At 35.2% G+C, this 13,334-nt stretch overlaps 1 protein-coding gene across 24 annotated transcripts; it reads left to right on the forward strand.

Annotated features, from left to right (window-relative positions):
• Positions 1–2,093: 2,093 nt before the first annotated feature.
• LOC112769134 (uncharacterized) lies at positions 2,094–13,017 on the forward strand. Of its 24 annotated transcripts, XM_072226334.1 has the most exons (17): positions 2,094–2,429; positions 4,214–4,332; positions 4,503–6,123; positions 6,277–6,452; positions 6,684–6,769; positions 6,885–7,150; positions 7,786–7,913; positions 8,188–8,356; positions 8,499–8,559; positions 9,485–9,502; positions 9,706–9,814; positions 10,964–11,022; positions 11,185–11,293; positions 11,433–11,561; positions 11,756–11,814; positions 11,977–12,085; positions 12,721–13,017. In XM_072226334.1, the coding sequence occupies exons 8-14, from the start codon at positions 8,287–8,289 to the stop codon at positions 11,529–11,531; spliced, it is 525 nt and encodes a 174-aa protein (XP_072082435.1). In that variant the 5' UTR covers positions 2,094–2,429; positions 4,214–4,332; positions 4,503–6,123; positions 6,277–6,452; positions 6,684–6,769; positions 6,885–7,150; positions 7,786–7,913; positions 8,188–8,286; the 3' UTR covers positions 11,532–11,561; positions 11,756–11,814; positions 11,977–12,085; positions 12,721–13,017. The 24 variants fall into 24 exon arrangements, with proteins under 24 accessions (XP_072082435.1, XP_072082431.1, XP_072082432.1 ...); XM_072226330.1 differs by having other exon boundaries at positions 4,503–6,452; positions 7,721–7,917; XM_072226331.1 differs by having other exon boundaries at positions 4,503–6,452; positions 7,786–7,917.
• Positions 13,018–13,334: the final 317 nt, after the last annotated feature.

A 13,334-nucleotide genomic window follows, 5' to 3' on the forward strand; every position in this document is an offset into this window, starting at 1 on the left:
AAAATAAGAGAGAAAAAGAGAGAGACAAGAGAAAAAAGGGGAGGAGGAGAGATAGGAAAAAGAGAGAGGGGAGGAAGAGAGAGAGGAAAAAAGAGAAGGGAGGGGGAGAAAGAGCGCAAGGAGAGAGAGAGAGAGGAAGAGAGAGAGGGAGAGAAAGTGAGAGAGAAAGAGAGAGAGAGGGCGAGAGGAGGAGGAGAGGAGAGGAGAGAGAGGGAGAGAGGAAGAGGGATAGGGGAGAGAGAGAATGAGAGAAAGGGATAGAGAGGGAGAAAAGGGAGAGAGAAAGAAAAGGGAGGGGGAGAAAGAGGGGGAGGGGGGAGAGAGAGAGATAAGGAGAGAGAAAAAAGGAAAAGGGAGAGAGAGAGGAAGAAAAAGAGAGGGGAGGGGCAGAAAGAAGGGGAGAGAGAGAAGAGGAAGAGAGAGAGGGGAAGGAGAGAAAGAAAGGGAGAGAAGGAGAGAGAGAGAGAGAAAAGAGGAGGAGAGAGGAAGATGGGAAGAAAAGAGAGAAAGGGAGAGAGAGAGAGAGGGAGGGGGAGAGAGAGGACGAGGAGAGAGAGGGAGAGAAGGAGAGAGAGAGAGAAAGAAAGAGAACGTAAAATCTAATTTTATATATGTTAAGAGAGAGAGGGAGGGAGAGAGAGAGAGAAGGAGATAGGGAGAGAAAGAGAGATAGGAGTGGGAGAGGAAAGGAGAGAGAGGGGGGAGAGAGAGAATAAGAGAAAGGGATAGAGAGGGAGAAAAGGGAGAGAGAGAGAGAGGGAGAGAGGAGGGGGAGAGAGAGGGAGAGAAGGAGAGAGAGAGGAAGACAAAGAGAGGGGAGGGGAGAAACAGGGGAAGGAGGAGAGAGAGAAAAGGAAAAGAGAGAAAGGAGGGAGAGAGAGAAAATAGGGGGAGTGAGGGAGAGAAGAAGAGAGAGAGGAAGAGGGGAAGGAGAGAGAGGGAGAGAAGGGAGATAGAGAGAGGAGGGGGAGAGAAGGAAAGAGAGAAAGGAGGGAGAGAAGAAGAGAGAGAGAGAGGAGAGAGGAGAGAGGGAGAAGGGAAGGAGAAAGAGAGAGGGAGAGAGAGAGAATAGGGAGAGAGAGAGAGAGAGGGAGAGGGGGAGAGGAGGAGAGAGAGAGAGTGGGAGAGAGAGGGGGAGAGAGAGAAAATGTAAAAACTAATTTTTTATATGTTAAAAATTAAAATTAGTTTTAGCCTATAAACCAGTTTATACTGGTTTTTTCAATTAAAACTGATTTTATTTTTATGAACTGGTTTAAACTGGTGTACTGTATTGTAAACTGGTTTAAAACCAGTTTCTTATATGACAAAGTAGTTTGGTTCAGTTTCTAAACCATTTAAAATGATTTAGTACAGTTTTAGTTCAGTTTATGAAAAAACTGAACCATGAACACCCTTAGCAACAACTATAATTCATTGATCTGAATAGAAATTAAAAGCTAAGTAGTTGCCACAAACAAATAAATAAAAATAAAAGAATACGCAAAATTAGCACCTTAAAGTGAGAACAGCAGAAGTAGAGACAAAGTGGCGAACGCAACAATGGTGAAACTGAAAGCGGAAGCGGAAGTAGAACACGGAAAATAGAAAACTGAGAAGAGTTGCAGAATCGAATTGGAGAGGCATGTTATTGTTAGGATTTTGTTTTACAATTGTTTTTTTTTTTCATTTTAAATATTTTATAATCATGCTAGTTACTCAAATTAATTATTAATATAAAATATATACTAAAATATAAAAAATATATAAAAGATAAGTTAAATCACTTATACTTTTATATAAAATTATATGATAACTGATTTTAGTATATAAATAATATTTTAGTATAATATATTTTTCTAAATATTACATGACATTTTCAAATCTCTTCTATTTCAAAATTTTTAATAATTCAATCAAGGTTCTGGGAAGAAAATCGGTTTAATCAGAAACCGATGATAAAAACAATCCGGTCCACTGTCTATAACCACTAGAGAGAGAATTGCTTGAAAATTACTGAATTGGCCCAGAACCAGCCGGTTGAACCGAACCGGTAACAGGCCGGTTCGGATAAAACAACATTGTTTTGTTTATTTGAAAAAAAAAAAAAAATTGAAATACAGATTACAGACCCCGCTTTTCCCCCAACGTGCACTCCCTGAGAGCGAGACCTGAAGCAAATTGAAAGTGCAAAACCTACATGAAGCAAATTGAAAGTGCAAAACCCTAGCCGCTCATTTCCGCCGCCGTCCCAAGCTCCTCAGCGCCGTCGCTTCTTCCTCTTCCCCGTTTTGCAGAACCCAGATAGCTCAGCACGTCTGTCTTCATCTTCGTTGGCTTCTCTGTTCGTGGCTTGGAGTAGCTCGCCGTCGGGTCGCCACTTGCCGTCGGGTCGCCACTTGCCGTCGTCTCGCCTATCGCCTCGTCTCGCCGGTTGCCGTCCGTCGAAGGTTAGTAGCCTCCGCTTCTTCTTTTGAAGTTCTGAAATTGTTGTTCAATCGTGGTGGTTCCATTTTTCTTGTAATCTTCTGTAATTGCTTGTTGCTGATGGATCTGTCTTGTATTTGCTGGTTGCTGATGACTGTAAATTTTTTTTTTTTCAAATTTACGGATGGCTGGCTCTGTTAGTCTGATTTAGTGTTTTACTGTTTTGTAATTGCTGGATTTAGTCTGAAATTTTTGTCAAAAACTTTAATAAAAGCATTAACTTGTTTTACTGTTATCACATTCAAGAACTTTAAAAAGAGCATTAAGTTCATCAGTTTGTGCTTTCCATCTCGCTACAAGAGCTGACTGTGAGGAAACAGCGGATTCTAAGCTGACCACTTTGTTGACCAGCTCCTCAATCTTCTCTGCCATTTCTGTCACAGTGAGAGTTGTATGAGAGCCAGCCTCAAAGTGTTCTTTAATCTCCTCCTGTAGTAACTGCACCTCCTGATGATGCTGACTTATTTTTTTAGCATCTTCTTCCAACTCTTTTGTTTCAAATTTACTGATTTAGTCTGAAATTTTTGTCCAAATTTACTGATGGCTCTGTTTTGTAATTACTAGTTGCTGATGGCTCTTAATTTTTTTGTTCAAATTTACCGATGGCTTTGTTTTGTAATTGCTGGTTTTGCTGGGTGAAGGTTTAGTGTTTTGGAATGTTTTATAATTTGCTAATGTTTGTAATTGCTGGCTTTGTTTGTTTGTAATTGCTGGGTGAAGGTTTAGTGTTTTGTGATTATTGGTTAATGTTTTGGTTTGTTTACTGCGGAATGCTGTAGGCGGAATTCAGATATGGTCTTGTTGATGATTATTGGTTACTGATTTGAGGTTAGTGGAAAGTTGAGTCTGTGTTACTCTGTTTCAGGGATTTGAGGTTGAATTTGTGATTTGTGATTTCTTGGGTCTTTTGTAATGCTACTGATTTGAGTTTGGAATTTGTGATTACTAATTTACTTATTTGAGGTTAGTGAAAAGTTGAGCCTGTGTTACTCTGTTTCAAGGATTTGAGGTTGAATTTTTGATTTGTGATTGCTTGAGTCTTTTGTAATGCTATTGATTTGAGTTTGGAATTTGTGATTATTGATTAGTGACTTGTTAAGCTGCTGTTGTTGTTATGCACTTATGCTGCTGTTTTGTTATGGACTTATGGCACCGAGTGTTTTGAATTTTGAATTTGTGATAAGTGATTTGTGATTAGTGATTTGTTAAGCTGCTGTTTTGAATTAATTTAGGCGTGATTATTTGTTATGCTGCTGTTTTGAATTAATTTAGGGATAATTTATGATGTTTATTTATAATTTATTTATTATTTTATTCTGAAACGGTTTTTCCAGTTGAACCGGTTGGATCAAAGAACCAGTAAACTAGTAGCTAGAGCGGTTTGATGATCGGTCCGGTTTTTCTAACCTTGGTCCGAACCGTGTTTGCTAATAGTTCCCGGTTTGAACCGGTTTTCAGAACATTGGGTTGAATTATTAAAAATTTTGAAATAGAAGAGATTTGAAAATGTCATGTAATATTTAGAAAAATATATTATACTAAAATATTATTTATATACTAAAATCAGTTATCATACAATTTTTTATAAAAATATAAGTGATTTAACTTATTTTTAATATATATTTTATATTTTAGTATATATTTTATATTAGTAATTAATTTGAGTGACTAGCATGATTATAAAATATTTAAAATGAAAAAAAAACCAATTGTGAAACAGAACCCTAACAATAACATGCCTCTCCAGTTCGATTTTGCAACTCTTCTCAGTTCTCTCTTTTCCGTGTTCTGCTTCTGCTTCCGCTTTCGATTTCACCATTGCTGCGTCCGCCACTTTGCCTCTGCTTCTGCTGTTCTCGCTTTAAGGTGCTAATTTTGAGTTTTCTTTGATATTTATTTACTTGTTTGTGGCAACTACTTAGCTTTTAATTTCTATTGAGATCAATGAATTGTAGTTGTTGCGCTAAAACATTCTTAATACAAATATGAAAGTTGTATTGTATTAAATATCTAAAGTCGTCTTCTTCATTCTTAAGGTAGCTAAACGGTTTCAGGCAATACTGATAATCATAGAGTGGAGAATTGTGTTTTGTGAAGTATCATCAGTTTTTATGTTAAGAGGATATGTTGTATGCAACGAGGTATGCAATCCTTAAACTCCATCGCTTTCTTCTGCCATCATCGAACTTACTTGCTTTTATGCCATATGCCCACCGTACAAGGCTATGTCTTCTTCATTCACAGCCGCTTCCATCACGAGACGCTTACAAATTTGATAATGTTGAAGATGCTGTAGCTTTATTTAATTGCAAGGTTGATATGCATCCGCAGCCATCGATTGTGGAATTGACCAAAATCTTGGGAACGATTGTAAAGATGAAGTATTATGCCACGGCTATTCATCTTTATACCCATATGGAGTCAAAGGGCATCCTACCATTTAGTGTTACTTTGAACATCATGATCAATTGTTATGGCCATGCAGGTCAGATGGGTTTTGCACTCTCGGTAATGAGCAAGTTTGTTAAGTGGGGTTTTAAGCCAAGTGCTGTAACTTTTACTACACTAATGAAGGGGTTGTGTCTTAATGGTAAGATTTTGGATGCACTCTACATTTATGGTAAAATAGTTGCAAAAGGATTTTGGTTTGATGAAGTTATGTACGGAACCTTAATCAATGGATTGTGCAAGTCTGGAGAAACAAGAGTTGCTCTTCAAAGGCTTTGGAAAATGGAGGGTCAGTTTGTTAAGCCGAATCTTGTAATGTACAATATTGTTGTTGATGGTTTGTGCAAAGATGGACTTTTGAATGATGCACTGGATTTATATTTTAATATGCTTGGTCGAGGAATTTCCCCTGATATTGTTACTTACACTTCATTAATATATGGTTTTTGTCATGCGGGCCAATGGAAAGAAGCTGGATTATTGCTGAATGTGATTTTTGTTAAAGACATCAGCCTAGATGTGTATACCTTTAACATAATAATTGATGCATTATGCAAAGAAGAGATGCTATTACAAGCCCACGATTTGTGCGATGTGATGATTCTTAGGGGCCAACAACCAAACATTATTACTTACACAATTTTGATGAATGGATATTGTTTGAACAATAAAGTTGATGAGGCAAGAAACTTATTTGATATGGTAATTGAAAGGGGTGTTGTGCCTGATGTTTGGAGTTATAACATCTTGATTAAAGGTTATTGCAAGATTAACAGAGTGGATGAGGCCAGAAATTTGATGAAAGATATGTTTCGTAAGAACATAGTTCCAAACATTGTAACTTACAATACTCTAGTTGATGGCTTGTGCAAAGCTGGTAGAATCTCGTCTGCAAGGGAGATTGTTAATGAAATGCATTATTGTGGTCAACCATTCCCTAATGTAACCACTTATAATATCATTTTAGATTTCGTGTGCAAAAACCAGCATCTTGATGAGGCAATTAGATTATTTAAAAGTCTCATCTTTGAAAGACGTTTTGTTCCAAATGTTTGGAGTTACAATATCTTGATTAGTGGTTATTGCAAGAATAAAAGATTAGATGGAGCCATGAATCTTTTACAAGATATGTTCAAGAATTTGGATCCAAATATTGAAACTTACAATATATTGTTACACGCGTTATGCGACAGACAGCAACTTGGCAAGGTAGTTATACTATTAAACCAAATTATTGATGATGATATTTGTCCTAATTTGTACACATACAAAATACTTGTACATGGTTTATAGAACTCTGGAAGAGTAAAAGAATGCACAGAAGATTTTTCAATCATTTTTTCATCAGAGAAAATCATGCAGATGTCAAAAACATAATCGATCATCTTTGTAAAAGTGGATCATCAGAATAGGGAAGCCCTTGATTTTACAATGGGAAGACAATTAAAACCTCTAGTGCTGTCACTTCTACAGAAAAGAAAAACGATGAGGCACAAATTTTTCTGGAAATGATCATTAGATGCATGGCAAGCAATAAGGTCAGTTGTTTTAATTTCCAAGTTGATTTCTGAAGTGACCTACATGGTTTGAAAATGCTTTTTCTTTGGGCCTTAGGTATTGGACTAGCTTTTTCAATTGCGTAGTTAGTTCTAAGTTGGAAAATGTTTTGATTTCTAAGTTGGTTTCTGAAGTAACCTACATAGGCATTTTAATTAGATTATTTTCAACATACAAAAAAGCATTCTTACTGTTAAAAGATAAACTTGCAGATACCTAGGGATTGGAAAAGTGGCGGCATATAGTTCTTTCGACCACAACATTTTTGTTGAGGAGGCAGTGATGGAGACTTTACCTGGTGAGTCCACAATTGAGTAGTTAGTTTTTTTTTTCTTCATTAAACTTGTTCCATTTCTCATTGTTTGGTGATAATGCCAGTGGTTTGGTTACTTCAATTTTGTCTGATGTACCAGGCATAACAAAGTACTCTGATTCATCCTTTATGCTTTCCCTCACATCATTGGTGCGCAAACTGAGTACACAAGAGACAGAAACAACTTACTTCGGCAAAAGAAATCCCAGGAATGCTGATTTTGTTGGCAATGTGGATTGTATGTGGCAAACATGTATCAGAAACTATGTAGCTCGGCAGCGGCACCAACTCTTCGAAAACCTTCTCCACCGGTTCCCACAAAAATGCTTGTTGCGTTCAACAAATTAACGGCATTGCCAAGTGAAGGTAACATATAAAAATTCTCACACCCTTCTAGCAAACCAGCCTCTTGATGTGGAAATTGATGCTGAATTAATTGAATCTGATAACCAGAATCATTGTAACGAGCAAAGGTTTGGGGTTTATGTGATTCTTGGTGCATTTTGTGGGGTTGTGATTACCATGACAACAACATTCTGCTGAAGCAGTATTTTTTGCAATGTCCATCACTCGGATCATGTGACCTTGTGCCTCTAAAAGGAACCCAACGAAATGGAGTTGTGATGTTATGGAATCCATTTTTGTTTTGGTTGATATCGTAACTAGATTTAGTCCATTGAATTTGGGTGGGTTTAATTCGTTTACTTGTGTGACATCTATAACTAACATTCCTTTCTTGGTATGTGTGTCTGCTTTGTTGTTCACCACACTTTATCAATTTATAATTATAAAGATGGCTAGCAAAATAGTAAAACTACATCCACAAGCTTCGTTGGTGAGACACGTGTTTCTTATGTTATTACAATTCTGTCCTACATATACATTGTTATTTACAACCTCTGTCCTTTTTGTATCTTTCTTTTAACCCATTTGAAGCTGAAAAGGTGAGGGAACTACTTATTTCTGGAATTCTCTCCTGCAATGTTTTGAACTGTTGCAAGGTCCCTTTTTGTCTACTGGATCGAAGGCAGAGGTGGCTTCAGCAATCCCCAAATCACTCTTTCGAGTTCAAATGCTGCTTTGTGATTGGTTTCGTGGTATAAACATGGGATTGCCGAGTAATTATCTTGTAGGTAATTGTTCTAATTTTTGGTTAATAGGATGAAGGGAAGAAGTTTCAGCAATTTTGAGCGCGGATCTTTAAAAATATTTCGAATTTCAATCCTTTTGAATCTTTCTCTTTTTTAACTTTCCTCACCATCACTCTCATAATCACTCTCTCTTCCCCTGAAACCCTTGCCCTTTTTCACTCATCTCTTTTTGTTTTTGGTTCCCCTTTCTCTCTTCTTTGATCTCATTTGATTAGAGATGGAAATTATCATTAGACTCTTCCCAATTTGTAGGTCAGAGTGATTCCGGAGCAAGATACTATCCCAGAAGAGGTTGCAACCACCGACTAAGAGGGATTTACAGCGACGAGGGTCATACTGAAAAGCCAACCGATGTGGACGGTGGAAAAAGTCAGGAACAGATCTGAGATCGACGTTAGTCTCCTGCTAACAGGAAATGATGGTGAGTCTTCTTCTATACGACACATTCATCACTTTCTCCTTTTACCCCTTTTGTTTTTTAGTTTTTTCCACGGTTTTAGTGGATTGTAATGTGAATTTTGTGTTGAAATGTGAAACTGTGTTGTGCATTTCTTTGGTTCAAGTCAGGTTTACCTTTCCGAAGCAGTGCGAGCTGAGTCATTTTGAGCATACTTTCCAATATTGGTAAGTAGTAACTAAGAGCTTTGTTACACTCTTCTGCTTTTGTAAGAAAAATTAAAGGGGGGGGGGGGGAATATAGAAGGCACTATGTAAAATATTGGTTTTAGAAAAAAAATTATTTATTTATTTATTATTATTATTATTTGCAGGTTTTATAAGATGAATTAAATTGTTCAGAATGTAATATTAGACTAGGATTTGTTTGCTTTAACGGATAAGGAAATAAATGAAATTATTTAACTTGAGTGAAATGGTGTTGTTCAAATTCAAACAATGAAATGGAGCAAAATCATTTAAAAGGACTAGCTCTATTCAAACACAAAATCATTTAAAATGACTAGCTCCTATGGAATTTGAAACACAGTGTTGATTCGCTGTTTTCCTGTTTCTGTGATTCTTTTATTAGTCTTTCTGCCTCTCTCTTTTTTTTTTTTATGTTCTCATTATTTTCCTTATCTTCCCTTTTAGTGTTTTGATAAACCCCAATTAAATTTTGTTAAGAATATGTTTTAAACTTAAGTTCAATTTCTAATTGGTTTCGTTGAGATGATTACTACTACTCATACTTGAATTTAATACGTTTTGTATTGCTTTGTGATACATTCCATTATTACAAATGCACAATCACCAGGACAAATTCACTTTCATTGTGAAGGGGACTCTTTTTACAAATCTTTCAGCTTATTTTACGAAATGGGAGAATAGGAGTTGAGGGATGACAAGGAAAAATTCCGAGTAAGTTAATGATGAGAGGGGGAAGAAGAAAGGGGCTGTGCTTTATGTTATAAGTGAAAATTCCTCCAAGAGTATATGAAATATTTGCATAAAGAGAATTGGTTAAATACCCTTCTGAGGAACTTTGTCCTAACTTAATTTTGTATTTTTGTTTGCCAAAGTTTTGAAAATAATAATTTCAAGGATGTTTCAGGTTCATAATGATGATGAGGTAAGGGCATTGTTCATGCTGCTCTCCAACCCAAGCAATTGGTACACTCACATTTTATCAATACCCATCTTTCATTTCTCTCTAATTTTTATAAATTTGGTTTCAATTCTTATTTTTATGATGTCGGATACCCTCAAAGTTGGCAGCTTTTTCCTTTTTGCATTTTGCTCACCAACTGTTTGTAATTATGTTTCTTTTGTCAGTGTGTTCAGAACTTCAGATAGTGAAGGAGACATGGGGGTTTCAAGTGGGAGACATGCAAGGCACTATACCCGTTACACTTGGGCTCTCAAGACAGCATTCTTTCCTCAGGTAAGTTTGAATTTAAATATTTGTAAATGATCAAAGTATTTGGTGGTCTGCCGTGAGTTTAAAATCTTGCTATGGATTAATTTCACTTTTTTTTTTAATTCTTTCCTTATTTTGATTAATAATTTCTTTTCAATGTTTTAGCTTTATATGTCAAATCAGAAATTTATTTAATTTATTTATTTGTTTTTTTTTACCTTAAGATATTTTTCTAATTTTCACTTAGTTCTTTTGTATGTGGAGTCTCCCTCCTTTTGCAGTATGATGATAATTCTCCCCCTTTTAGTTATTTGAGTAACATTATGATGAATTTATGATAATTTAGTCCTTGAAATTTCTGTGTGGATTTCATATTGGGGTATGTTGGTTAAAGTGGATTACCTGCTAGAAGAGAATGCAAGATACAAGAGGCTGCAACAACAGACATGCATCTATATTTATATATCTATGTAAACATACATGCATATATTATATTGTTACTCATTTAGATCAAGTTTTTGTTCTTCGCACTTTAATTACAAGTGATTTTGTTTGTTTATATTTGCTTTAATAGTCATCTTACTATCTCTTTTGCGAATCACTTTTTAACACTGTTGATTCGTTGCTTTTCTGTTTCTGTGATTCTTTTATTAGTCTTTCTGCCCCTCTCTTTTTTTTTGTATGTTCTCATTATTTTCCTTATCTTCCCTTTTAGTGATTTGATAAACCCCAATTAAATTTTGCTAAGAATATGTTTTAAACTTAAGTTCAATTTCTAATTGGTTTCGTTGAGACGATTACTACTTCTCATACTTGAATTTTACGTTTTGTATTGCTTTGTGATACATTCCATTATCACAAATGCACAATCACCAGGACAAATTCACTTTCATTGTTGAAGGGGACTCCTTACAAATCTTTCAGCTTATTTTACGAAATGGGAAAATAGGAGTTAAGGGCTGACAAGGAAAAATTCCGAGTAAGTTAATGATGAGAGGGGGGAAGAAGAAAGGGACTGTGCTTTCTGTTATAAGTGAAAATTCCTCCAAGAGTATATGAAATATTTGCATAAAGAGAATTGGTTAAATACCCTTCTGAGGAACTTTGTCCTAACTTAATTTTGTATTTTTGTTTGCCGAAGTTTTGAAAATAATAATTCCAAGGATGTTTCAGGTTCATAATGATGATGAGGTAAGGGCGTTGTTCATGCTGCTCTCCAACTCAAGCAATTGGTACACTCACATTTTATCAATACCCATCTTTCATTTCTCTCTAATTTTTATAAATTTGGTTTCAATTCTTATTTTTATGATGTCGGATACCCTCAAAGTTGGCAGCTTTTTCCTTTTTGCATTTTGCTCACCAACTGTTTGTAATTTTGTTTCTTTTGTCAGTGTGTTCAGAACTTCAGATAGTGAAGGAGACATGGGGGTTTCAAGTGGGAGACATGCAAGGCACTATACCCGTTACACTTGGGTTCTCGAGACAGCATTCTTTCCTCAGGTAAGTTTGAATTTAAATATTTCAAAATGATCAAAGTATTTGGTGGTCTGCCGGGAGTTTAAAATCTTGCTATGGATTAATTTCACTTTTTTTTAATTCTTTCCTTATTTTGATTAATAATTTCTTTTCAATGTTTTAGCTTTATCACAAATGCACAATCACCAGGACAAATTCACTTTCATTGTTGAAGGGGACTCTTTACAAATCTTTCAGCTTATTTTACGAAATGGGAAAATAGGAGTTGAGGGCTGACAAGGAAAAATTCCGAGTAAGTTAATGATGAGAGGGGGGAAGAAGAAAGGGACTGTGCTTTCTGTTATAAGTGAAAATTCCTCCAAAAGTATATGAAATATTTGCATAAAGAGAATTGGTTAAATACCCTTCTGAGGAACTTTGTCCTAACTTAATTTTGTATTTTTGTTTGCCGAAGTTTTGAAAATAATAATTCCAAGGATGTTTCAGGTTCATAATGATGATGAGGTAAGGGCGTTGTTCATGCTGCTCTCCAACTCAAGCAATTGGTACACTCACATTTTATCAATACCCATCTTTCATTTCTCTCTAATTTTTATAAATTTGGTTTCAATTCTTATTTTTATGATGTCGGATACCCTCAAAGTTGGCAGCTTTTTCCTTTTTGCATTTTGCTCACCAACTGTTTGTAATTTTGTTTCTTTTGTCAGTGTGTTCAGAACTTCAGATAGTGAAGGAGACATGGGGGTTTCAAGTGGGAGACATGCAAGGCACTATACCCGTTACACTTGGGCTCTCGAGACAGCATTCTTTCCTCAGGTAAGTTTGAATTTAAATATTTCAAAATGATCAAAGTATTTGGTGGTCTGCCGGGAGTTTAAAATCTTGCTATGGATTAATTTCACTTTTTTTTTAATTCTTTCCTTATTTTGATTAATAATTTCTTTTCAATGTTTTAGCTTTATATGTCAAATCAGAAATTTATTTAATTTATTTATTTGTTTTTTTAACTTAAGATATTTTTCTAATTTTCACTTTTCTTAGTTCTTTTGTATGTGGAGTCTCCCTCCTTTTGCAGTATGATGATAATTCTCCTCCTTTTAGTTATTTGAGTAACATCATGATGAATTTATGATAATTTAGTTCTTGAAATTTCTGTGTGGATTTCATATCGTGGTATGTTGGTTAAAGTGGATTACCTGCTAGAAGAGAATGCAAGATACAAGAGGCTGCAACAACAGACATGCATCTACATTTATATATCTATGTAAACATACATGCATATATTATATTGTTACTCATTTAGATCAAGTTTTTGTTCTTCGCACTTTAATTACAAGTGATTTTGTTTGTTTATGTTTGCTTTAATAGTCATACTACTATCTCTTTTGCGAATCACTTTTTAGAAAATGTTTTACTAAAGTGATGTTGCAATTGTGTCATCATTGTTGCAGCTTTGTGAACTCGTGTGAATCAACAAAAAGAAGAAGAGTACCCTGTACCAAACATTTATGGCATCGTTTTGAATATGTATCTAGATTCTTAGTCGGCGTGCCATTTATTACTGCTGCAATGCAATTGATGATTGAAAAAAAAAAAAACAGAAAAAAATAAGATCATATTTTAGTTAATCCATAAGCTCAAGAAACGTAATATAGGAATGTAAGAAAAGTTTTGTGCAGGGTAATGCTGTTTGTTTGTTTTAACTATTATTAAAAATCAAATGAAATGTTGTGGTATTTTTTCTTTTTCTTCTTTCATTGTTTTTAAGGTGTTCATTTTATTTGGCCAAAGAAAGATGGTTTCTCTGTCAACCAACTAATTCAATTTTCATGCTTAAAGTTTCTCTTTTTATATAGATGATGCGATTTGCTGTTTTATTGTTGTGATTAGTTCCATCAATACCAATAATGAAATGTTTTATTGTTTTGATTAGTTCCTCAATACCAATAATAAAAATTTGTATGTTTTATGCCTTATTTATAGCGTTATCTTGCATAAGTGTTTGCCTTTCAATATCAGCATCCTATCATCACATATGTTAAAATTTGGGTATGTTCCTCTTACT

Source organism: Arachis hypogaea, chromosome 18 (assembly GCF_003086295.3).
Source record: "Arachis hypogaea cultivar Tifrunner chromosome 18, arahy.Tifrunner.gnm2.J5K5, whole genome shotgun sequence".
Lineage (NCBI taxonomy): Eukaryota > Viridiplantae > Streptophyta > Magnoliopsida > Fabales > Fabaceae > Arachis > Arachis hypogaea.